General features: G+C 48.6%; 1 protein-coding gene across 5 annotated transcripts in view; it reads right to left on the minus strand.

Annotated features, from left to right (window-relative positions):
* Positions 1–4,614: 4,614 nt before the first annotated feature.
* The window catches only part of cpeb3 (cytoplasmic polyadenylation element binding protein 3), a 40,042-nt gene continuing 19,230 nt past the window's right edge, over positions 4,615–25,426 (minus strand). For 4 of the 5 annotated variants that reach the window (XM_064318094.1, XM_064318096.1, XM_064318098.1 and 1 more), the window contains exons 4-11: positions 24,254–24,310; positions 20,835–20,858; positions 17,848–18,015; positions 16,949–17,038; positions 11,440–11,558; positions 10,180–10,294; positions 9,915–10,096; positions 4,615–6,806 (exon numbers count right to left, since the gene is read on the minus strand). In XM_064318094.1, the coding sequence (XP_064174164.1) occupies positions 6,579–6,806; positions 9,915–10,096; positions 10,180–10,294; positions 11,440–11,558; positions 16,949–17,038; positions 17,848–18,015; positions 20,835–20,858; positions 24,254–24,310 (983 nt within the window). In that variant the 3' untranslated portion in view covers positions 4,615–6,578. The remainder of the gene's footprint in view (positions 6,807–9,914; positions 10,097–10,179; positions 10,295–11,439; positions 11,559–16,948; positions 17,039–17,847; positions 18,016–20,834; positions 20,859–24,253; positions 24,311–25,426) is intronic. The other variant, XM_064318095.1, reaches the window with a different exon arrangement.

Genomic DNA, 25,426 nt, shown 5'->3' on the forward strand with positions numbered 1-25,426 from the left:
GAGGTTGAATAAAAGCCCCTCCCCTAAGGGAGTGGTGGTGGAGGGATTACCCCATGTACTGGAGTGCTCTCACAGCAGGCATACCACCCTAGGGGGCTGTGTCTCCAGAAGCAGTACAGATGAAAGCGCTTCTTGTCAGTGTTTGGTAAATCCTTAAACGAAGATCCTTGCTATGTTTCAGTGCTGCTTGCATCATCTTTCATCCAAAAACCTTTTTTTTTTTACAGGGTAGCGTTTAGAGTAGGACTGCTTGTGTGTGCGGTCTGTTAGTATAACAGTGCAGGACGTTCCTCTGTGCCTGCATTGTGCTGTGTGGACCCCGCAGTCTGTTTCTCTGGCTCTGTGAAGGCATGCAGGGCTTTTTAAAGAGCTGCCATCTCAGCTCCTGGCTCGCTGTTGAATATCTGAATGATTCACTTCTGGAAACGTTAAAAAGACTTTCATTCTCCCCATCCCCCCGTCCCCCCTGCCCCCGCCCTCCGGCGAGAATGCAGTAGCTTGCCGCAAACAGTCAAAAAGCACGTTGGCCGCTAGTGCACACATAGTGGTGGTCAGAGAGAGAGAGGACATGGAGTAACTGGCTAAAGACACAAGACACTGGCAGGGGTTAGAGTTAGTGTTGGTGTCCAGCCCAGTCCAGTGGGAGAGGCCTGAGGTTGGGATGATGTCATAATTAAAGGTTACAGGTCAGGACACCAGGAAAACAACTTGGGCTGATTGACGTCTGAAGAAAAGAAAATGATGTTAGTGGGAGGGGCATACAAAGTAGGACTAATTAAGTTTTCACACTTGCATGTTGCAAGTTTCTAAACCTGTCTAAAGTGTTTATGTGCATATAACAGTTTGACTGCTGTTACTTTAATGAGATCAGAACATCTTTCTACAGGGACATACATGCTAAAAGCAACATCCTAAAATAGTTTGTCTTTTTTTTTTTTTTGTGCGCAAAGCTTTTCACCTGGAAGCAGTGTGAGTGTTGGCAGGCCATGCAAGAGACAACAAGTTCCAGTGTGTCATACAACTACGTTTAATAAGAGCTGCTTATTAGTACAGAGAGGGAAGAAAAATAAAGTCCGAACTACAAACTTGAAGCAGTTATAAGCGATAGCAGGGTTGAGCTCCAGGTTGTATTCACAGTAGTACTGCAGATTCAGACAAGTGTAGGTCCAAGTCAACAATCTCAAAGCCTCGCCAAATATAGAACCAGCAATCACACCCAAAAAAGTAATTAAAAAAAAAAAAAAAGATCTTAAAAAGTACATTTAAAAGTAGTGGTTAGTCTATGAAAACAATTAGTAAAGAGCAGTTTTTTTTTCTCAATGTTCTTTTTTTTTTGAGCTTACAACATGATTGACAGATAGGCCTACTGTTTGCTTAGAATGTCCAAGGTAGAATGGGGAGGAGGTGCTACCCAAGCCTAGTGTTACAGGAAAAATACAGGTATATTCATATAGAGAAATAAAAAATGCTCACCATCACCAAATACCAGCTCCCTGAAACAAAACCTTTTTAATAAAAAAAAAAAATAAAAAAAATAAAAACCCATTTACTTTTATAGTTATTTGCTCATTAAGATCTTATGAACTGAAAAAATACTTCGGTGGTGTGAGTTTAACACCAGCCCCTGCACGGGACCTGGCGACGTCATGGTGAGAAATGGAGACAGGGGGTCAAAGGATCACCTGTACGAAAAAAGGACAAGCTGGTGCCGATGTCCTTAGGCCTGTCCCGAGTCCTTTCTTTTCCTTGTGTAGGTCTGTAATCTTTTTCCTATTTTTGAGGGGTGTGGGGCATGTCACAGTACTTCACATATAATGTTTTTTCCACCAATAAGAGGCCTGGAGAGGACACAGACTTCGTTCCCTACCAATCAAATGTCTAGAACCGAAGGAGGCTTCTTTGCCCCGTACTGGACACAATACCTTTGAGACTTTCTCCTCAGTTTAGCTAAATCTGCAAATAACACTGAATACATTTTTATTTTTACTGAACCTATAGAAATTGTGAGGGGAATGTTAATCGGAATTCAGGGAAACGGCACTTCCTGTCAAACGGTGTCAAGTCAAATACTTCCGCATCAACGTCACAGCCTCCTCGCGCGGGCGCTCTGGGTTCAGGGCTTGTACAAACGATGGAATGACGGGCGTGGTTTTCGACGCGTGGTCAGTGGAAGTACTGTGCCAGCCAACCCCCATGGCCCGGCCAATGCGGCTAGCTGTACTGCGAGGTGGGGTAGCAAGGGATTCTCACTCCCACAACACCACAACATACAGAGTGTCCACTCCACTCGACTAACTTCTTTTATTGCCCATTCATTCATTACATTGCCAATCACTTTAACATCACCAGCCGGAATTGTTTTTTTTGTCTTATTATTTTTTTAGATCATTGCCACACTAATGTAAACCACATCAGCGAGTTAATACATAAAGCTTTGCATTTCAAAAATCTAGACACTTTAGTAACAATATTACAAAGGTTTTTAAACTTCAAAACAAATAAATGAACAAAAAACGAAAAAATAAACTTTAAAGAATTAGCATCATAAAATTAATTTATTCCAAGTAAAAATACAAAATAATATTAATGACATTGACCAGATATGAAAGTCTCCCCCAGAAACAACTATATTAATGGTTGAGAAATAAGTCTGTAAAGAAAATACGAAATAAAAATGAAAAATATGTAAATATGTTTACATTTTCTTTTTTTAGCAAAAATCTCTAAAAATAATGAAAAATTTCTCAGTACAAAGGCTACATTACTACTGGAAGGTACTAAGCACGAAGATTAGGTAAATACACTGTAGAAAATGATTGTTGTGAATCACAATGCTTGCAATGAAAATAAATCTGCAATAAAGATTTATGCCTCTTTTTCTCATCTTTTTTTTCTTTTTTACAAACAGTACAAACAGTATTGCACATTACAACAAAGAATCGAGGTTGTTAGCCTTAAAAAAAATGGGACTAATTCAAGTCTTGCGTGAAAAGGCCACCACGCACCCAAAGCTCCATAGGGGCTTTCGATCACGTTACAGCTGAAACACTTTGAATCTATTTTAAAAATAACATTCTTTTTCTCCTCCTTCACAAGGACCCTCAAAAGTCTTTTTTTTTTTTTTCTTTTAATAACGTCAAGTTAACAAAGCAGGGTATGTCGATTTACAAAACAAAAGGGAGCACATACTTGTAGGAAACATAAAAAAGTTATCTTTTAAAAAAATAACATGAACAGAAGATCTCTCACAATTCTGGTCAGCGTAATAAATGATTGATTATAAATATACAAAACGAGGGAAGTATCTTCAATTATCTTTCTCAGCACCAAATGGAGATTGTTTTCTTCTTGTCATCTTTTTTTATTTATTTTCCTTGGAACTCTACCTCTCATTCAATAGTTTTCATCCAAACGCCCAGTAGGCCCACCGTGGGGTTAAACTCTTTCTGCAATCCTTTCCGTCTGTAATAAGGTAGACTCTGTACTTCGGCTAACTACGTCGTTATATTAAAGTTATAAAGCTCTAGCTCCTTCAGTTTTTTTTCCAAAAATAAAAATCAAAAGCAAATAAGCATGACAAAAATAAAATTAACCATCTGTTAAATCATTTTTCTTGCAGAATTAAATTAATATATATATATATTTTTATATCTGAATAAACTTACTTAGAAAATATCAATTTCTCTCCTATTATATTTCAAAATTGAGGTATTGCAAAAGATCATGTCAGTCAGAAAGCACGCTTTATCTTTTTTTCTTAACAAAAAAAATAGCTGACTGTTTGTCCAGATACAAAGGGTAGTGCATAACAAATGTCTTTACCAGAGAATGAACACACATAGAAAACCATTCTGGGCTGGGAAAGTAACATCACAAAAAAGGCCCAGATTTCACTTTCTTAGGGATACTAATCATCAACAGCCTTTTTTGTTTTGTTTTTATCTTTTTTTTTTTTGATCAGTAAAAAAGTAATTTTTGTTATTTTTTAAATTTTAGTTTTTTTTTTTTTCAGAAACGAAAAATGTTCATCCTAAAGCCAATACTTGCAAATAAAATTAAGAAATAAATGTCTGGAAGGGGACAAACGTGGGACAATCACAACACAGGAAACAGGAAGTGATGCGCTCATCTACTTGCGGTGTTGTAGTAGTCTGTTGGATTGCCCACAGAACTGCTAAAAACCAGAATAATCAACCCCCTCCCCCCCACCCCAAAACAATACTGCCCCCTGCCCTCCCCTCCCCACCACCCATCCCACCCAGGTTCAGCAGCCAATACTATTCTTCATGTTGCATTCATAACCCCCCCCCCCCCCCTCCCAACCCCACCCCAATGTCCAACCCTTTGCTAAAGAAAATAAGTCTACCATTTTAGCAGGTCATAATTCTACTTCAAGCTTCCCAGGAAAATCAGGGTATACCCCCGCCAACGCACAGACGCTGGGCAGCGCTTTGCAACGTCATCGCAATGTCATCGTCACAGAAACACAACGTTGTGCGCTGGGCGGGACCGGAGCTCAGTTTATAAACCAGGTCTCTGTTACAGACAGTTCTGAAGCATCTCCTTCTGCTTTATCGTTCACCTTATTGCCTTCTGTTTTCTTTAAAAAAAAAAAAAATCTATTTCCCAACAAAAATAGAAAACAAACAAGCCTACGTTTACCAGTTGGACTGGTGCTCTGCCGGCTGTCGTCATGGTAGTGTGTTGGTGGTCGAAGTGTTAAATCACATGAGCTCTTTGGTTTGCGGACACACTGTTAGGCTACGTCGACGGTACAACGTCTGCCTTTCTCCAGACTCCAGCTCATTGTCTTCTTATCGGTGTGCGCGCGCGCGCGCGTGTAAGAGAGGATGCGTTTGTGTGCCTATTGTGTGAAGTATCTGACATGGGTGTGTGTGTATGTGTGCGCGCACGCATGTGTGAGAGAATGTCTCTATACCTGCATGTGAATGTGTGTGAGCGCACAAGCATTCATGCATGTGTGTGAGAGAATGCGACTGTGCCTGTGTGTGAAGTATGGAACATGGTGTGTGTGTGCGAGTGTGTGTATGCGTGTACACTAGTTATGAAGTTTTCACAGGACTTCTATGTCAGACATCAACAACAGGTAAAGCGAATCACAGTTCTAGACATACTCGGATCTAACTACGTACTGTATAAAAATTGCACAATTATATATTAAACAATCACTGCAAAGGTACTTCACCTAATCAGACAGTTTTTTGTTTTTTTTAAGGATATCCTACATCTAATCAACCCATGATAAACCGTGGTTACCGTGGTAATGCTCGACTCCGCAGCCAGAAGCAGCCCGAGCGGGCTGCGGCGACGCGATTGGCCAGATTTTACGGCGCGGTGTACTTTGCAGAAGTGTGTCTGCGCAGTTTTTCCCTGCTGTATCCGGTCTGCGCTGTGCTCACATATACATAATTTACGCCATGTGCAATGTGGGCAGAATCCAATAATAGACATGATACTGAAAATTGTATTGCATGCAGCAACCTGATTGAATTAAACATGCAGTCAGGGACGACACCCCCCCCCCCCCCACCCTCCCCCCCATCCACCCACTGTTTCCAGGGCGCCCCCCCCCCCCGCCCCTCCATGCTAATCTGTTACCCTCGACTGAAGGTGCACTCCTCTATCACCTGTTTGTCCTTTTTTTTTCGTTACACACGAGCCTGAATAAAGTACTATGGCATGAGGGTATACCATGGATTTAGCAGCAAAAGCTATTGCAGCATTACATTTACATAACACTAAAATGATAAAAATACAAATAAAAGAACTAACCAAACACATTAAAAGCAAAAAAAGGATTCTGATTGAGCTTATGAGGTATTAATATTTCAAAGTCAAAATGGAGAGCAGATATAGGCTTGTTATTCTAAATCTGGGTGTTTCTGACCCACACTACTGATTATTGAATAATTGTTTCTTTCTTTTTTTGCTACATGTTATGCCACCTATTTTTGTTTTTATTTTAAATTAATTTATTATTTTCTTTTACCTTTGGTAATTGGTTTTTTTTTTACTAGGGGCAATGTCCTACCATTTCTGAAAATAAGTGCATGCTCCGGTCACAAAATTAAATTATCTAGATATAGATAGATATAAAACAAAAAAATATATAATTTTCATATATATATATATGTATACTCTCACTAGGGCTTTAGTCAGGTGGGGCAGGTTCTAACGGGGGCAGACTGAACCACCTAGTCAGCAGGACCAGTGATGTCAGAACAGCCCGGTTCTGGTACCAGGCCCGGCTCTCTCTCTCTCTCTCCAATGTGTGGTTTGTGTACATTTTAGTGCCAAAAGTGCAAATTCTCAACAGATAAACTTGACTTGCTGTTTTCTTGCGTTTTTTTTCTGAATAGATAACATCTAAGGACAATGAGCTGAGAACAGTAATTAAAACAAAAAGGCAGGGGTGTGCCGAGTCGCTATCACCGCTGTGGTAGAGGTGGGGGATTATGGGTTGGGGGGGGGGGGGCGGTGGGTGCAGCACTGTCCCGGGGACGCTGGGCGAGGTGTCGGGGCGGTGAGCGGGGCGGCGGGGGCGGGGCCACGGCCCCTCAGCTCCAGCGGAAGGACACGTGGCGCGGCCGGTCGCCGCCCTCCTTGACCAGCGGCTTGTGGAACTCGCGGCCGGCGCGGGAGTGGATGCTGGCCCAGCAGTACTCACAGTAGTACTGCAGGCAGGTCACGTTGGCGCAGAAGAAGGGCGCGAACTTGCCCCCGCAGCGCGCCCCCTGGCACTCGTCGCACAGCTGGTCGTCCAGCACGTAGGGCTTCACCTCCACCTGCAGGGGGCAGCAGAGACAGGACACGGCGTTTTCAGCTGATGTTTCAATGTGCAGGAAAGCAGCTCTACGCCCCGCGCCTCCTCGGTCTGATGCGTCTGCGTGCGTCTGCGTGCGTCTGTGTGTCCAGTGAGGCATCCAAGGGTTACATGTGAAGTGTTATTCGTCTATCGTTGTTCTGGTAGCAGCTTCTCTTTTCTCCCCATCTCTCTCTCTCCCCCATTTCTCACCGTCTCTCCTGTTCCTTCTACCGCCCCTCTCACTGTGTGAATCTTAATGAAAGGCAGCCCTCCCTATAGTGAGCATGTTATATTGCAGTGCGAGTGTGTGGCAGTGATAGAGCAGCTCCCGCACCGAGCAGGAGATATCGCAGGCAGCCAGACGAGGAGAGCGGAGAAACACTAACACAAACGCGAGCTCGCACGCCCCGCTCAGCTTCACCTTCCTCCTCGAATAACAGCAGGCCTCCAGCGGCCATCTCTGCTAGCGCCGCCTCCGGAAGCAGAGAACCAGCGGCCGAGGGTCAGCGTTAGCGGCAAGTTGCGGCCGAACGCTCTGAGCCGGACCCGCCCCGCCCGTTTCCCCCCTCTCTCTCTCTCCGCTGGCCTTAGGACTCCAGGCAACGCGAGCCCGGCCCCCCCCCATCGCCATGGCGACCCGCCTCGGCTGGAACAGCTGCGGTCAGAGCGGAGAGCGCCAGGTCGGCGCACAAATCTCCGCCGCGGCGGCCAGACAGGAGCAATAAAGGGCCCTCCTCCCCGCGCCGCGTCGTCCGGGAGACGCGCCGCGGACGCCGTCGGGCCCGGAGCGCGGAAACCCCGCCTCGGCTCCCGACATTGTTCCCGACTGACAAACCCGACAAAAGGCACGCTTAATCAAAACGGGTGAAGTAATACCGGATAACAAAGGGAGAAGGGGCTGCAGCAATGCATTCTGGGACTCGCACGGAACGAAGGCTCGAGGAAAACGACGTCGGTCGGGAACTTAAGCGAGAGGATTTCACCAGCCTGCCGTCCGAATAGATCAACGGGAGACTTTCATGACGGACACCTACTGGTTATGAAAAAAGCACACCAAAGTAGAGATTTTCAGAGAAGACACTTTTTTAAATATCTGGCTTGTATCTATAATTAAAATCTGCTGGAAAGGCTAAATACGGTCTCGGCACCCATGAGACACAACAAACAGACGTGTTAAGCGTTCTGGGGTGAACAGCGTGTTCAGTACCACCTGCAGTGAACGCCTTCCAGCTACTTTTAGACCAAACTGTCAGCATCCCGACGCCTGTTAAGATTTGGTCTGAGGGAGTGGCTAAATGCAGCGTTAAACGCAACGCTCAATCACCCGGACGAGGGGGCGGATCAACCGGTTAATTACACGGATACAAAATTATTCCGCCATCTTATTTTGTACCTAAAGGTGACGTAACACTGGACTCAGGGCAGCGCGCAAAGAAATTACACCGTGCACAGAGAAACTGTACACTACACTATGCGGAGAAATGCAGAAGACAGAAACCCTACACTGCATAGAGAAGCTATTGCACCCAGAAACTATACACCGTGAAGGGAAACTAAGTTACACAGAAACTGGACACATTACAGAGAAACCGCGCATTGCTCCGCTTATCAGCACACAGCTGAGAGAAACCGTACACACAGAGACACTGCAGGCCCCAGGGGGAAACCCTACACCACACACAGAACTTAAGAAACCTGCACAGTCAAGCCGACCACACCAGTCGGAACGGAGTCAAACCAAACAGCAGACCGCCCAAAACCGCGTTTGGAACGAATGCCATGGCGACCCGGGTAACTGCAAGGGCCTCTTTTACAAACGGCCACTTTCCCTGCAGATCTGAGATTTTTTTTTTTTTTTCCAAACTTCCGTGTCAGAAAATGCGCACATTTACACTATAAACTATGACCCGTACATACACGCACTTTGGGAATGGTGACTCCGATGGCAAAGTGGTGAAATGCAGATCAGTGTCCTACAGACCCGTTTCACTTAATATCCCTGGTCAGAGGAATATCCAGGCCCGAGCAGTTAGTCTTTTTGGCATTCTTCTGAAAGTCCATATTTAAGCACCCAGATATTATCCGTCTGAAAAACGATAATATCACCAGTGACACCACTGCGCTTCCTTGCATCTTTGTATCCACTTTAATATCCCATCACTTCTTTTTTTCATTTCTAAAATGATTTGGCTGCTGTGACAATGTGCCACTCACAGACTTTCTTGCATTGTTTACGCCTGGACTATCCACCGAACGATGTGGCCCCATCTGGCCTCTACCTCCAGAACGGGCGTCTCAATTTCACACTGCATTTACCCACAAGCTGATTTATATGCATATCAGTATTCACAGTGGGTGTTCCATTAACCATTTATGGTTAAATGTGGGAGTTAACAGGGTGGGATACTGGGCTCATGCACGTATGAAAAGATTTCAAGGTGCAGGTGAGTGTCCACACAGTTTTATAAATCAGGATTTTTTTTGACCGTACGCACTTTTCTTCTTTTGTGCGTACATGGCCTTTTAGAGTAGGACCACCATGAAGTTTTATAAAGGAGGCCCCAAGTGGTTAACCTGCTGGACCACTCCAGCTCAGGCACTTTGTACCTGCCCTGGCAGTGGCAGACCCCTGGGTCCTGGCTGGTCACGGGCCAGTTAGCTCGTGTGTAACAGACTGAATATAACCAGGGGACGGCTGCCACCTGTGGAACAGCAGCGGACGGACGTATCCATGGTAACAGGAAGGTCATATAATTATCTTCCCAGACTAGCATTTGTCAGGTTTCCAACCACCAACTGCCATGATTATATAGGCAGTTTGTTTGCATAGAATGCAATCCTGTTTCTACTGTAGGTTTGAAATTAATGGTTTGATTGGGGGGGGGGGGGGGGGGGGACTTGACTGTGGATGTATAATTTTGGAGGTTAAGATATAATAAAAAACCAGGCGAGAGCTGTTTATGAGATAAACAACACTGACCATGATTCAACACGAAGAGTGCCTGTCTGTCTGGCTCTCTTTCTCCCTCTCCCTCTCCCTCTCTCGCACACACACAGACAGGCACAGGTTCATGAGCCAGGCACTCACCCGCTTGTCAATGTCGTTGTGCTGCAGCTGGACAAATCGGGCGCTGATGGCAGCGATGTAGCTCTGCTGATTGGAGAAGGCCACGCGCCCCGCCCCCTTGGGGTACTTTAGCTCGGGGTCGGTGTCGATGCCGGCGTAGCAGACTCCTCCGTACAGACGGTCCATAATCATGGCCAGCTCCACTGCGGGCAAGGAAGTGTCCTCAGAACCACCCCACACAGGAGCGTTACAGACCTCCAAACGCAGACCGGCCCGCCCCTCTTACCTGCACGAAGGGGCCGGGGGACCCCCCCCACGAAGATGGTCTTGCGTGGGTCGAGGGGCTGGGAGCCGTCCATCACAAAGTCACTGTCGCTCAGGTTCCAGGGCCGAATCTGAACCTGTGGCGGAAGAATGAATATTACATTACACAACTTTCAGCATTTCTACACAGTAACCATAAAATCAAACCTGCAACCTTCAGGTTACAAGCCCACACTCACACACACACACTCACACGCACACTCACACAGACAGCCGATTCATGCTTTTACCTTCGTAAAGCCTGAACTCCACTGCTGCACAACAAGGCGAGAGCTCTACTGAAAAGGTGATGTAATTGTACGGTGCGGGGGTGTTTTGAAACCGGGGTTTTTAGCCTAATTAGAAGGGGCAGACAGGTTTAATACAGGATAACAGGAACTCCCTTCCCCCCCTCCCAGCGCTCACAGTTAAAGGGCCAGGTGGAGGCAGGGTGTGTTTGTCCCTCCTTCCCAAGCTAAAAGGGATCTCTGTTTGCACAGAGGGGGGTGGGTGGGGGGGGGGGGGGGGAGCGGTAGGAAGTGGAACGCAGGAAGTGGCGCCCGGGGTCACTGTTTGCTCAGAGCTCCCAGGGTGCATTAGGGCCGGCGGCAGGAAGAAAGGACTTAATTAAACGCTTAACAGAGCTCGTTAATGACCCCGGACAGACCTGCAGGGCCGAGACGCCGCTGCTCCGCATTAGAGACAGACGGCTGCCTCAAAACAGGAAGTGCGAATCAAAGAGGTGACAGGGGGGCGGAGCAAGCAGACGAAAGAGGAGGAGATGAAGGGGAGGCGGGAGAGAGATGACAGGTGAAAGAGAACAGGCAAAACAGAATGGAGAAGAACGCATCTTCGAATCGTTGAACAACAGAAGACAGAGAGGAGAAGATGGGGAGAGAGGAGAGAAAGGACGAAAGGAAGGAGGAGAGAGGTTGGCTGATCCTGTCTGTTGTACCAATACGGAGAGCCCCACAACTCCCCAGTCTGCCACTAAGGGTGAGCTAAAGTAGGAAAAGTCCCCAAATTTCCTGAATGTGTTTAATGCTTTGGCAAACAATTAGACATGTTTTACATGTTTTTGAGTTGCTTTAAGAGGAAAATGACAAGCTTATATGGGCTGAATGGCTTTTTCTCATCACAATATCTTATGTTTTTGACTGCCTATCAGGGACCTTAAGGATTTATTTTGATTGACAGACTGGCCGTCCAATGGTGAGACTGGCAGCAGTGTTGTTAAACTCACCGGTTTGTCCTTGATGGTGGGGCTGGACACACACAGGTAGAGCTTGCCATCCTCCTCGATGCAGGCGTCTATGAGGGCCTGTACAGAGGTCTCCTCCTGGAACAGCAGGAAGGCGTATCCTAGGAAACAGGACAAGGGGGGGGGGGGTATCAGGGCTGGACTGTGACTAGCCATCCACAATGATGCCTCTACAGACCTCTACACTACAGCAGTGTTATTTAGACCCGTGAACGTCACCTCTAACTGGCTCCAAAGGGAAATTCACGCTGAACTTAAGTGAAGGACGAGAGGGTCAGTTACAGCAGTAAATAAAGACGTTAAAATCAAATGCAATAAATACAGGAAAGAATCGATGGGAGTGAAGCTGTGGCAGTTTTTTGTAAGGGGGGTGGGGGTCATATTTTTTTGTTCAGCAGACTGCTTTCGAAAGCCAGCTCCATTTTAGAGGGGCGAACTTTGACCTTTAGCTCGATCGGCGCGGCGACAGGACCGCGCGAGGAGGGTCTCCGGCTTCGCAGTCAACCGCCAAACACCCGCGGGTCACGCGGCCGTCCGACTCGTGACTCGCCGCCTCCGAAACATTCCGATTCCCAGAATCCTCCCCGACTGAATTAAGCCACAAAACTTCAGGTCACGGGTCATGTAAATAAGCCGGGCCATCGTTGCAAATGAGACTCCAATCTTAATTGGCCTGCCTGGTAAAAATAAAGGTTAAAGAAGTATCTCTAACTACAGTTTCACACTGTTAATCAAAGACCTTCACACAGCCCCTGTACGGCCTGATCCTGTCACTTGAGCTCAGCTCTATAAAGCCCATCTGCAGTCTCAGGCGCTTCAGCAAAAAAATAAACCAGCCCTGACAGGAGAGGACAGCAGCTCACGACAGCAGACAGAAGAGATGAGCCCTGCAGTCGGTCACGGTGACATCATCACCGTGCGTCAGCGGTGACCCCACGCCCTCGTCTTTGTTCCCGCGAGCCCCGAAGTGCCGCCGGAGCGGGCTGGGGACCGGGGGCCGGCAGCGGGAGCCTCGTTCCGGGGCCCATTAGCCGGGACGGGGGCGGAGCCGGAGAGGGCGGCGCGACCGCGCCCAGGCGCCGTGACCGGAGCGCATTAGAGACCCGCTCGCCCGCCGGGGCGCCTCCACCGAAAACAAACAGAGCCGCACAACAGAAGGGCACGCGCCGGCCCAGAGCTCGCTCAAGCGACACGGCCGGCGGCCAAGGCACGAAGTCCGCGCGCTCCTCTCTCCCTCTCCTTTTATCTCTCTCACTCCATCTACACCTCTCTATCTCTTGCTCTCTCCCCCATTCTCTCTTGCTTTCGCTCACTGTGAAATTTAGCACACGCATTCTCAGGCAGACCACTCTCCTGTCGCTTTCCCCGGCTCTACCAGGGAGTCAATTAAATGATCATGGTGCCACATCACAAAGACCAACGGCCTGGCCCTCATAGGTTTCTAACTGGATGACTACAATTCCCAGGGTTCACCAACGTCAATCCAACCAGCCAGGAGTCTCTCTCTCCCACACCGCACAGGAATGGAACGCTGCAGTGCATACGCATCCGTAAAATTATGCGCAAAAACTATGCGCTTTAATTAGCATACGTAACAGTGCCCTTCTGCGCCGGTACTTCCACATGGACACTGTCTGACCATGTATGGGAAACGCTGCGATGTGTGGGCGGAGCTCGGCGGTGCAGGCTAGTGTATCAGGCTATCATTTCAGAGATCAAAACAAGGAGGACTCGGAAGAAAAACAGAACAAAAAAAGAACATGGCGGTATGCCTCAGTCCAAATACATCTGCTAGTGTATATTTTTTTTTAACAAACCGCCATCCCGTTCCAGCCGTTTGAGAGACTGAGCAGGGAAATCGATTCAGAGCCTGCATCTCCTCGCTGTTCGGAAGCAGCACGTCTCCCTTCCTGTCATTCAACCAGCCGCTGGATTACACAGCCCACAAAGCCTGGTGCATTGTGGGTAATATAAGCTGCTACTGCAACAATTACAGCAACAGACGAATACACTGACCTACTACCAGAAGGTAACAGAAGGCCCTTTTCTTTCAGAGCAGAGAGCGGTAAGCACAGAAGTATTTAAACGTCTTGATGCTTCCTGCTTCCGTTCGGGCGTCGGTGTGCAGGGAAATGCACCGCTCTGCACTTTCCCTGGGTCGGTGTGCGACTCCTCGTTCGAGCAGAGAGAGAGAGCGAGGGGGGCGTGCGAGGAGGAGGACGCCGCCGCAGAGCGGGCCGGGAACACGGTGTACTCTTCCCCGGGCGGAGGATTCGGCACAGGCGCACGGCAGAGCCGCGTATCCCGCTGATTTACGGCTCCTGCACACGCCCCCAGGCCTTCCCACTCAGCCTGCGCCGCCATGTGTTACAGGCCCCGCCCCAGGTTATGCACACACACACTCACTCAGAGTGTAGGGGTGTACACTAAGGGTGTAGGGTGCATATGCAGGGCGCAAGGGTGCAGACCAAGGGTGTAGGGTGCATACTTAGGGCACAAGGGTGTAGACTAAGGGTGTAGGGTGCATACTCAGGGGACAGGGGAGCAGACTGAGGGTGTAGGGTGCATACTCAGGGCACAAGGGTGCAGACCAAGGGTGTAGGGTGCATACTCAGGGCACAGGGGTGCAGACTGAGGGTGTAGGGAGCATACTCAAGGCATGAGGGAGCAGTGCTCGATCATAAGGGCACAGATTTAGTGTAGGGGCACAGACTAATGACACAGGGGTGCAGAGTCAGGACACAGGTTCACAGACTAACCTAGGAGGTAGTATATATATATATACAGCAATTTGCTTGGCTAATCTTTCCTGAACTGTGCACTGTTGTATTTATATCACTTTCTTGAAGTTTTTAAACAGTATTAAGAACAGATATGATCTTTCATTTCAGGATCTGAGATGGGCCAGAGTCCAGAAACACTCAATCTTTCAGAAGAAAAGCACACAGATCAGCAGCGCACTCCTCCGCAGATTTACAGAGCGCTGAGGAGACATGAAACGCATCCCGGAGAGCAGGGGAGAGCAGGGGAGACCAGGGGAGACCAGGGGAGAGCAGGGGAGAGCAGGGGAGACCAGGGAAAGCAGGGAGAGCAGGGGAGAGCAGGGGAGAGCAGGGGAGACCAGGGAAGCAGGGAGACCAGGGGAGACCAGGGGAGACCAGGGGAGAGCAGGGGAGACCAGGGGAGACCAGGGGAGACCTGGGGAGACCTGGGGAGACCTGGGGAGAGCAGGGGAGAGCAGGGGAGAGCAGGGGAGAGCAGGGGAGAGCAGGGGAGAGCAGGGGAGAGCAGGGGAGAGCAGGGGAGAGCAGAGGAGAGCAGAGGAGAGCAGGGGAGAGCAGGGGAGAGCAGGGGAGAGCAGAGGAGAGCACAGGAGAGCAGAGGAGAGCAGAGGAGAGCAGGGGAGAGCAGGGAAGAGCAGGGAAGAGCAGGGAAGAGCAGGGGAGAGCAGTACTACAGCTCTGCCAGCTGAAATAATTCAAAAAGCAGTTTAACATCACAGGGAGAGGGAATTCTGGGGCTTTCAGTAAGGGGTTGGCTGAGCTGCCTTTCGGTGGTTCTGCCTCTTTAATTCTAAAATAAAGAGAAGAAAAACACCGACTGCAACCCCCCCTACACCCCCCCCCTCCCCCCCGACCCCAAACACTAGCAGTATTTCTCAAAGTGTGGAAACTGCACCAAAAAAAAAAAAAAGCCCGAAACTTAATTTAAAGAGGAAGAGAAACCTGTCTTTTCGTCCAACAGCCGGCCGGCCGACACACGACCAAAATTACTGACACCCTAACTTCCACGGAAGAAAAGCCGCCCGACTGCTTTGAAACCACAAACAAAGGTCAATACGAATGCAAAGTTCAGACAGAGATCTCCTCAACCAGCCCTGCCCCACACATCTCAGACACAGAGAGCCATGTAAAAGCAGACAAACAGCACCCAAAAACCCCATCTGCTCCGTGCACTGTGCGACAGAAATGGATTGTGGGTAATAGTCCCAAACAGAGGTGCCCCTGTGCGCTGTGCCACTTTGCTCCAGCGAAAAGGGGACGAGCAGTCTCTCATCCCGTGGGACGTCCCAGTATGGACACCCGGTCTGAAAGAACACAACGTCCTCTGATGGTCAGAAATAACTCAGTGCCCAGAGGACCTAATGAGATAGAAGTAGGCGTGAGACGCAAGAGTCACTGCCCCAGAGCATTGTGGGTGAAGATATAGACCGACAACCACGGTTCCGGCTCACAAACTGGAGTTTGTCTGTAGGTCACTCAAAAGCCAAACATTACTGTTAGTAATCACGCTAATTTTCCTGGTGTTTGAGCATGTTATTCCACTGTCGGAGGCAAGGAATTCACACTAGTGTCTTCCCCAGCATGGCCACTTAATTCACACTGCCGTGCTGTGGCAGCACAACCAGGCACATCATTCACAAACGGGGAAACCGCAGCTCTAACTGCCCTGCCTTCAAAGGCGTTAGAAACAGGCGGACCCCAAAGTGTCACGGCACGCAGGAACATGGAACACGCTGTTCACGCCAGGAACACGCCAGGAACACGCCCATCACGGACGTGTGGAGAGGCGGGCAGGGCGCTCCGGTACAAGGGCGCTTTTTCCGAGAAGCCCTCGGCCTGGAGGGTCCCGTTTGAATGGAAGAACAGCAGCATTTTTAAAAGGGCTGGCCAGCTTTCACAGCTCTGCCAGATGTGGCGCATGACCATCTGCTCCAGGAATTCCAGCCATTTCCAGCCCTGCTTTAGCCGGGCGCTCGATACGACGCGCCGCTCCGCGCTGCCGTCTGAAGGGGGCGGAGTTACGCAGGACTGTGATCCCCGGGCCAAATTAAACTTCCTCTGGAAAACTGGGGAAGGCACCCCCCCCCCCGCCTCCCTCCCCCCTCCTCCTCCCTCCAGCATTCGCCAGGCGACACGGCATCCCTCGCTCTGCGCCAGGGGAGGCCGGCGGCCGCCGTTCACCGTATATGGCTTTCCGACAGTCGCCAGCGCGCCGCTGCGCTCGCGGCCTGCCGCTAACCTAAATCATGATGTCATCATCTCACAGCCCGGGGACCGGCGGGTCCTTCTGAGTTCAGCTGCTCCCCGAAGCCGACGCTGCACATCTCAAGTGCTAATTCACACTTCAAATATGAGCGGTGTGTGTGTCACTCTGAAAGGGGAACGCGGTCGCATGCGCGCACACACACACTCACACAGACTCACACTCACACTCCCCTATGTGCGCACTCACACGCTCACATGCACTCACACACACACACACTCACACTACCCTATATGCTCACTCACACGCTCACATGCACTCACACACACACACACTCACACTCACACACACGCACACGCACACTGCCCTATGTGCGCACGCGCGCGCGTACGTCCGCAAATAGACACAATTAGAAACGCGCAGGCTGTGATTGGCTGATTTCCTGTTTGTGCAGAGTGCTGGGTAAACAGCCTGGCCTGTGGGTGCTGAAAGGGCTCCTTGTTACCTTTGGGTGGGAAGTAGGACTTGCTCTCCGCCTTGTGGGGCCAGTCCACCACCAGGTGTCCATAGCGACGGAAGCTGTTGGTGATCTCGTCTGCGGACGCAAACAGGAGAGGGGGCTGGGGGGTCACTCGCTAAAACAGTAATGTCATTCAGGAGAAGGGCGGGCTCACACAAAAATAACCGGACTGAAAACACTTCTCAGCCCAGCATTACCAGGATCGAGTTGTTCTGTGAAAAGGGCTCTGGGTGTCTTCTGTAACCGAGTTAAATTGGGCTTCCGCACAGTTCCTTGTATAGCGTTCTGCTAATGGGAGACCCTAATCAGCCAAACCCCTCGCTGGAAATTTCCTTGGCAACACCGTTTCATTCTGACAGTTAAACAGGAATTCAGGTACAAAAAGGAGTGAGCTGCCTTGCTGAGTACAGGATGTGGCACTTAACATGTCATTCTATACAGGATTCGCAGGGGCTTTTCAGGTCACATCATTAAAACACAGATCGTCTGCCACCAGGTGACGTGGGCATACACGCAGCTGTTTTGATTGGGTGCGTCGCGCTGCCCCCTCTGGCAGTATCACAGACTGCAGGCCGACCGCGTCACCGTGGAGTCATCTGCTGAGAATTCACGACGCAGCTCTTCCTAAAATAACCACCGCAGAGTCCCAGATATCATTCACTGTTTTCTTCTACATCGTGACCTCACCACCAGCGTACAACGCACTGCAGTCACCTCGCCTGTCTGACATGGTGACATCGCTAGGGAAACATTGTAGCCGGACACTGGTTCACCAACGGGCCTGGCCTTCTGGAGTAAGCCCACTGCCTGTTCTAACACCCTCTCCAAAAAAAAACGGAAAATAATAAGAACAGCCGGTAAATAATTCGGTTAATGAGTCATACCTTCGTCGATGTCCGGAGGAAGGCCGCCCACAAAGACCTTTCTGGAATAGCGCTCGATCCTCTCGCCGTTCTGGCAGCGCGTGGGGGAACCCATGCCGGGGGTCATGGACTGATCCCCGTGCCCGTCGTCCAGGAAACCGTCCTCGAAGGGGAAGAGGGAAGAGCGGCCTGGACGGGAGGAGGAGGGAGGGCGAGAGGGGCGGCGATGGACAGAACAGGAGAAGGAGTGAACAGGCGTGGGGGAGGAGGAGATGAGGAGAGAGTAATAAAGAAAGGAGAAGGGGGGGAGGAGAGGGAGGGATGGGTGGGGTGGGGTGGGGTTGGGTGAGAATATTAGTGAAAACTATCATAATAAACTGGAGGGGAAAAAAAGGGATTCGACGCCGAACCCATGTTTTTCTCCGAGATCAACAACCACCGTCCATCCAAACACAGATGGACATACAAGCACGAAAAAAAACAAAAAAAAACCAACATTCTGCACATTCCTTCCTGGTCCTCCCTATAACTGTCCGCTCCCAAATCATCCCTGCATGAGGTGAGTGGGCGGGGGGCATGGCGTGAGTGTTAAGAAGAGGAGAAAAAAGGAAGTAACTGAAAACACATGGCCCTCACTGTTTTTTTTAACACAGTATCTGGTCTCTGCAGGCCCAATCCCGTTGGGCTGCGTGGGGAATGGTTTCAGAACTAGGTCAGGTGACCCCAAAGCCTCAAAATGATTGGTCTTGGGGGGAGGGGGGGGGGAGGCGGGGGGGGCTTGACCTTGAGCAGATGGGCGGGCGGAAGCTCAGCGCTTCCTGGGTGAGACGGCCAGGTGACCGGGCCGCTCCGCCAGCTCGACGCTAGTGCGCTAAGCAGCTTAGAGCCTCTCTTGGACAAACTCCATTAGGGGGGGAGAGGAAGGAGAGGGCAGACACAGCTAAGGTACGGTCCCGCCCTGTGGTCCGTCCACAAAACCAGCACCGAGCTCAGGTGTGCGCTCACGAACACACGCACACACATTTGCTTCTCCCTCCACAACGCACACAGCCACTTACTGCTAACAACAAAAAAAGCCAGAGCATCTTTGACTTGCTGTGTAGAGATAACGATTAAAACAGGAATGTTCGCATACGAGCGAAAAAAACAAATAGGACATGACAGGATAATAGGACATAACTGATAGGAAATGGAAATGCACAGTATTTACAGCAGTGGACAAAAATCAACAATCAACAAATAATGACCAAAATATATTCCCAAAAAGTGAACATTTTTAAATTACAGCAGCATAAGCTTCAGCCCATTTTTCTGGGAGCTGGTCTTTGGATGATGTCGCCTGACTTGTAAAATAACACAATAAGAGGAAGTAACAGAATATGAATGGATGCCTGCCGCACAGGCTTATCCAGTTCGGGTTAGACAGCCCTTAGTTGTGGCTGAGAAAAGCACATGCAGCACAGCAGCCATTTTGTGCCAGATGGCTCGCTGTGCATGTGCTAATTCCAAAGCCAACTCTGTGGGACACCTGGCCAGGTAAAATAATGCTAATAATAGCCAGGAATGTATATTCTAGTTTCGAAATTAATTTTTTCGTTTTTAATGACCACAGTGAGTCAGGACCTCCCTTAACCGCCTCATCCAAAGGACCTCACCTCCTACAGCAGCGTGACCCATCGACACGCTGGAGTATTTCACAGCAATTTCCCAACATGCAACACAGCATTGCCACAACATTCTAATGAAACGATTACAACAATGCGATTACATTGTCACAAGGTCACGGGAAGCTTGTGGAAATGTTTGAGAAATATTTGTCTACCTTAAGTTAAAGGAATTAAGTTATTTCTTTAAAAACCAATCAACAAAAGATAATTTAAAAATAACCACCACTGCCAAGTTCTGCCTTTATTACTGAGTCAATCTGCTTCTACATTCAGCTTAATCATTTAAACAGAAACGGTCAGCCAGTCACAAAACCTGAAAATGGCAACAGGTCTCACTTGGGTGTATAACAGCAGCAGGTATGGCTGGGTTATATATACGTCAAAGGGAATGATTTCCCAGCATTCACTGGTATCCAGCATAGCGTTTTATTGCTGTGGTTCTTTAACCGAATCATAGATAAATCTGGACCCCAAAGGCTAAAATCAGCAGGAGCTGAAGCGTTCTGGGATGGGAAAGTACGGATATGGTCATTTGCAGTAGCTTTATAGTACCTGTCTGGGATAATGATTAGGAAACGGTTCGCCATTAAGTTGGAGCTCCCATAAAGTCCAGGATGGAGTGCCACTGCTGCACCTTCAAGCAGCAGGCACTCCACCCAAACTGCTTGAGGGCACATCCTGCTATATTTACACCACACAAAGTGCGGATATTCAGAGCCCCAGGATTTGCAGCGTAAATCAATAATGTGATCCAAACGGAGCCCACAGCGAGTCAGGCAGAGACCGGAGCTCCCACTGCCACATGCCTCCTTCTATTTAACTTTCCTTTTTACAGCCTGCTGCAAAATGGACCAATGAGAAACTGCGAACCACCGCAATGGACCAATGAGAACTGGACTTGGCCAGGGCCTCAGGTTACAGAGACGCAACTGACATTGATCGCTACAACATCCGCATGGGTTCAGATCTCCTTCTCCCTGCAGAGAGGACATAAAAACCCTCTCCTCTGTACAGCAGATTGACTCAGAATAAAAAGCAAAAAAAAATGCAAGCAGATTCTTTTTTTTCTTTTAATCAAGCAGCAAAAAGTCTAAGCTAACAGGTTAGAGCATAGAACCTTGCGTATTCCCCCATCAAACAGATTAAATGCAGTGTAAAAAGATTAACGCATTTAAAAAAAATAAATTAAAATGAGATAGAAGAATTAGAGGCAATCCAACCAATCACAACACAAATGAAGCCGACTATGGTCTGACATCACTCTAGCCATCACATGCTGCAGATTGTGCCGTCCCCCAAACAGAACCCGCAACCGGAGACAGACAAGGGGACACACGTTACCTCTTCTGCGGCCATAGCTCCTGGCTGCTTGTCAGAAGAGAGAGAGGGGGAGGGAGGGAGAGAGAGAGAGAGAGAGAGAGGGAGAGAGAGAGACACAGAGCTGTGGGTTTATGGGCAGAGGGCCTGAACAGACAGAGCAACAGATTAAACATTTCAGCTGGTAAAAAAAAAAAAAAAAAAAGGCACCTCTGTCCGCTTCTGCTGAATCATTCTGACACTTGCCCGGCCCTCGGCTCGGCATCAGTGAAAACACTCAAACACTGCAGCTCTGCCTCTGGGGAGAGCCAGCGCTGGACTGCTGGAGGAACCAATGATTCGCTCATCACTGTTGCACTAACACTCCTAATGACGGTTACCACTCAGTAGCAGGACTTCCTGTGCCTACGTCCTGTGTAGCGCCACAGTATTCAATATCCACGAACAACAAGCCATTCATTCCATTTAGTCAACAGTACAGCTAAGCCTTTGGGTTGTGGCTTGAGTCTACCCTTAATCGTCCCCCAAAGTGCGGTCATTTGAAACCAGGGCAACATGACAGGGAGGGAGGGGGTGAGGATAGAGAGAAAGAGTTGAGGAGTATCCATCCTGCAAATGACCAAGGCACACCCAAAATGACGGGGAACCTGTGTGATCCAATTCTCAGAACAGCATGTTTCCCTTTCAGTGCTCTGGTAGCAGCAGGTGAAAACACTGCCAGCAGTGAGCTCACCGTCTAAACTCACTGGGAAATTGTGAATTATGGGATAGGGAGGTGGGGTGGGGTGGGGTGGAGTGGGAGTAGCATTATTACTGTGTGTGTGTCTGCGCATGTGGGTGTGAGTGTGTGTGTGTGTGTGCATGTGTGTATGGGGGAGCTGTTGAACAGACAAATGCACAACTTCTACACAAGTTTAAGTCTTCTCAGCAAGATCCTGTGTGTGTGTCTGTGTGTGTGTTTGCGTATGCATGTCTGAAGTGGCATTACATTTTGCAGCTTTCACTCATAGAGTTCATAGATTTCTTTGGCACATGGGACAGTCCAGGGTACCATGCTGCATCCCCTCACACCTGGCATGTGGGTTGATGGGTAATGTAGTACAAAAGAAACGTCCAGTGTGCTGCTTGCCTCAGAGCAGAGGAAAAACTACTGTCAAATCCACAGCCACATGAAAGTATTTCCCACAATGCCTATATGTTACTGCCTACACGTTTTAGATAACTGTCATTCAAAAATTATTATAATTATTAAATGTATGTATGCATTCATGAGAGGAAGAGAGAGTAAGAAGGATGTGATTAAGGTCAGAGGGAGCAGGGCGCCTAGCAACCCCAGGAGGAATTCGGAGCCCCCAGGCCAGCCCCAGCTCCTGAGAAACTGTCAGCAGGAGAAGAGACAAAATAAGAAACAGGCCCCGAGTTCCAGTGTAGAGGGTGCAGGTTTGGTTCTGCGGGTTTGATTCTGTGCTTCGGGTTTGGTGCTGCAGGTTTGGTTCTGCAGGTTTGGGTCCATGCTGCGGGTTTGGTTCTGTGGGTTTGGTTTCGCACTGTACAATGCAAACTCCTACGTGAGCTTTCTTCCTCCGTTATATTTGGGCCTTTTCTGATTCCCAGGACCCAACCTCTCAAACTACTGAACTTCAATAACACAGGAAATAAAAGGGAGATAAAGCACGACTACAGCCTTTCAGGCTTCCAAAAGACTCAACTGTGCAAACGCTAAATACCGTCGTGACATCGTAACGCAGCGGAATCCCGTTCCAAAGGCCTGTCAGCACCAATCTGTCTTTGAGTTCCACCTCACACTTCAAACGCCCACCTGGGCCCGTGCAGCCTTTCCCAGGGGACCCAAGGAAATGCCGATAGATACCTAATTCGTGTGGAAACAAAACTCTGGCCTAGAGTAACATAGCTGGGGCTTCGAGGCCTGTTTGACTGCAGCCTTCTCCCAGGTCTCAACGTGTCATGCCGAGAGGCTTCTTAAAAAAGAACAGCGCCCCCCCCCCTTCACAAACACTCCAGTGCTAATTAAAGCGCCCCACCGCCCGCCGTTTTCTGAGCGTTTACGCCCCGTCCTGCACTGCAGCCTGCAGAAGGGCCTCGGGGCAACATGCACGTGTCACATGGTTCTGAGCTGGCTGAGACTGGAGAGACTCAGCACACAGGGTGAGGTTGCCATGGGGGGAGGGGGCTTGTCGGTTCTACCCCAAAACCAGGAGGAGGATGGTGATGTCCCAGATGGGAGCATGTCAAGGTATAATTTTTGCTTCCTCTCTTTCTCTTCCTCATCCTGCTCTTTTCTTGGATCTTGCTCTCCTTCTCTTATCTTCTTTCTCCACTCCCTTCACTTCTTCTTTTGCCTCTCCAGCTCTTTTTCTCCAGTAATGATTTGCTGCCTCAGGTTGGTAAAGATTCTCCACCCTCTCTTCCATCTTCAAAACCCGGATTGGGTTTCCCTGCAGAACCACAGGTCTAGTAATGTCAGAGAAACCTGAAACCCCGCCCACTAACAGGTTGCTGTGGAGACAGAGCCCTTCCTCTTGGCTCCTGGTCCAATTGGCCTTTAGGACAACAGACACCAAGCCCATGGAAATCACTCCACCGCATGTTTTTTAAAAATGAAACGTGGCAACGACATGTTAGGGAAATAAGTAAATAAAAAAATAAAATAAAATAAAAAATAAAAATATATATATATATATATATATATATATATATATATATATATATATATATATATGAATTAATTTAAGACGTTGCCTTCCTCTGAACTGCCAATGCTCCCACGAGGTGTCCTCCCAGTTTGGCTGGTAACCGGGAGTGAAAATGGTGCAAAAATATCACCTTACGCACAGCAAATTTCTAGAAATGTTTCTAAAGGTTCACAGGGAGCTATATTTGAGCCCAGTGGGGCTCCCGGTGTCAGAGGTCAGGGGTCAGACAGTGAGACACAGTTTGAACCCTGACATCTTAAGGGGGTTGGGTTCATCCAGGATCCCTGTCTGGCTAAGGGGCAGCCGGGTGCACAAGTACTCTCTGTAGCACACACTGCAGGGATCCATAAAAACCCTACCCATAAGGCCACAGGAAACCAAAGAGCTCCGTCAAATAAATTACAGTGATTAAAGTTACAGCTAATGGTTACAAAGTCCCGATCATTTCCAAGTTTCAACATACAGATTAATTTTCTGATTTTGAAACAGAATTCCCTGCTGTTGAAATCAGCTGATCTGAAATCTGTGTACGAGTTTGCCCTAACCCGCATGGATCTGTGATAGTCTGAAATGCTGCTCTATAACTGTGAGCCTATAGAGAGAGCAGTTCTGCTTTGAGCGAATGGGTAGGTGCCATCACAAGACGCCATCTTGACTCACCCAGCACCTACGAGGCAATAAAGCTGATAAAAAAAAGCAGGGGAAAAGGCGGGAAAGGGCAATACTCACTGTTCAGTGCCATTATGTGATCTGCTCCTGGGTGGTGGAAATTCAGGCCCATGCGTCCTGCGGGAAGGCAAGTTAGCACAGCCGTCAGCATCGGAGACGTTTCACCGCGTTCAAACATTTAATTCAGTTTCCCTCTCAACGGCGAGTTAGCATAGCCGCTAGCATTCACTGCATTCACACGTTACATTCAGTTCCCTCTTAACGGCGAGTTAGCATAGCTGTTAGCATTCACTGCATTCACACACTACATTCAGTTCCCTCTTAACGGCGAGTTAGCATAGCCGTTAGCATTCACACATTACACTCAGTTCCCTCTTAACGGCAAGTTAGCATAGCCGTTAGCATTCACTGCATTCACACATTACACTCAGTTCCCTCTTAACGGCGAGTTAGCATAGCCGTTAGCATTCACACGTTACACTCAGTTCCCTCTTAACGGCGAGTTAGCATAGCCGTTAGCATTCACTGCATTCACACGTTACACTCAGTTCCCACTTAAGGGCGCGTGTCGGCCGCGTCTCAGCGTGCGGATCGTGCTAAAGGGACAAAGGGGAGAAGAATCCTGGCCGTGGGCCTTCGGAATGCCGACGGTTCCACAGCGGTCTGGAGGAAAGGCATGAGATGTCACATACTTGACATTCACTCTGCCAGAGAAGGAATTTCCGGGTATTGTACGTAAACACAGACAGCCGAGCGTATGTGAACACGCACACGCACACACTTCAAGTGGTCTATATTTAGAAACACAATGACTTGTGAGTTTTACCATGGAATCATGGGAAAATATTCAGGTGTTTCTGACACAAATACTTCACTTTTGTGTACCCCTCACCACTCCCTGTTAGGCAACAGGTGCAGTCCACAGCTGCCAGATGTACCTAAATAGGCAACATATTCCCAACAACCCTATCCACAGGATTATCAGCCCACAAGCTGCGGTTAGTAGCTTTCACAAATCCTTCAAAGAGTTCAGTTTAGTAAAACAGTAACATCAAAGTTTCATTCTTGCTACCAGAGAAAAGTAGCCCATTGCTTAACTTGGGTACAATACATTTAAGCCATCTAGATAAAAATGTGAATGTTTTTTGCAACTACGTAGAGGTCCTGGAAAATACATACATTGCTTAGCTTTAGACTGTCTTTCTGGACAAGTCTGTCTGACCATGCCCGATC

The sequence above is a fragment of the Anguilla rostrata genome, chromosome 18 (assembly GCF_018555375.3).
Source record: "Anguilla rostrata isolate EN2019 chromosome 18, ASM1855537v3, whole genome shotgun sequence".
In the NCBI taxonomy this organism is placed as follows: Eukaryota; Metazoa; Chordata; class Actinopteri; order Anguilliformes; family Anguillidae; genus Anguilla; species Anguilla rostrata.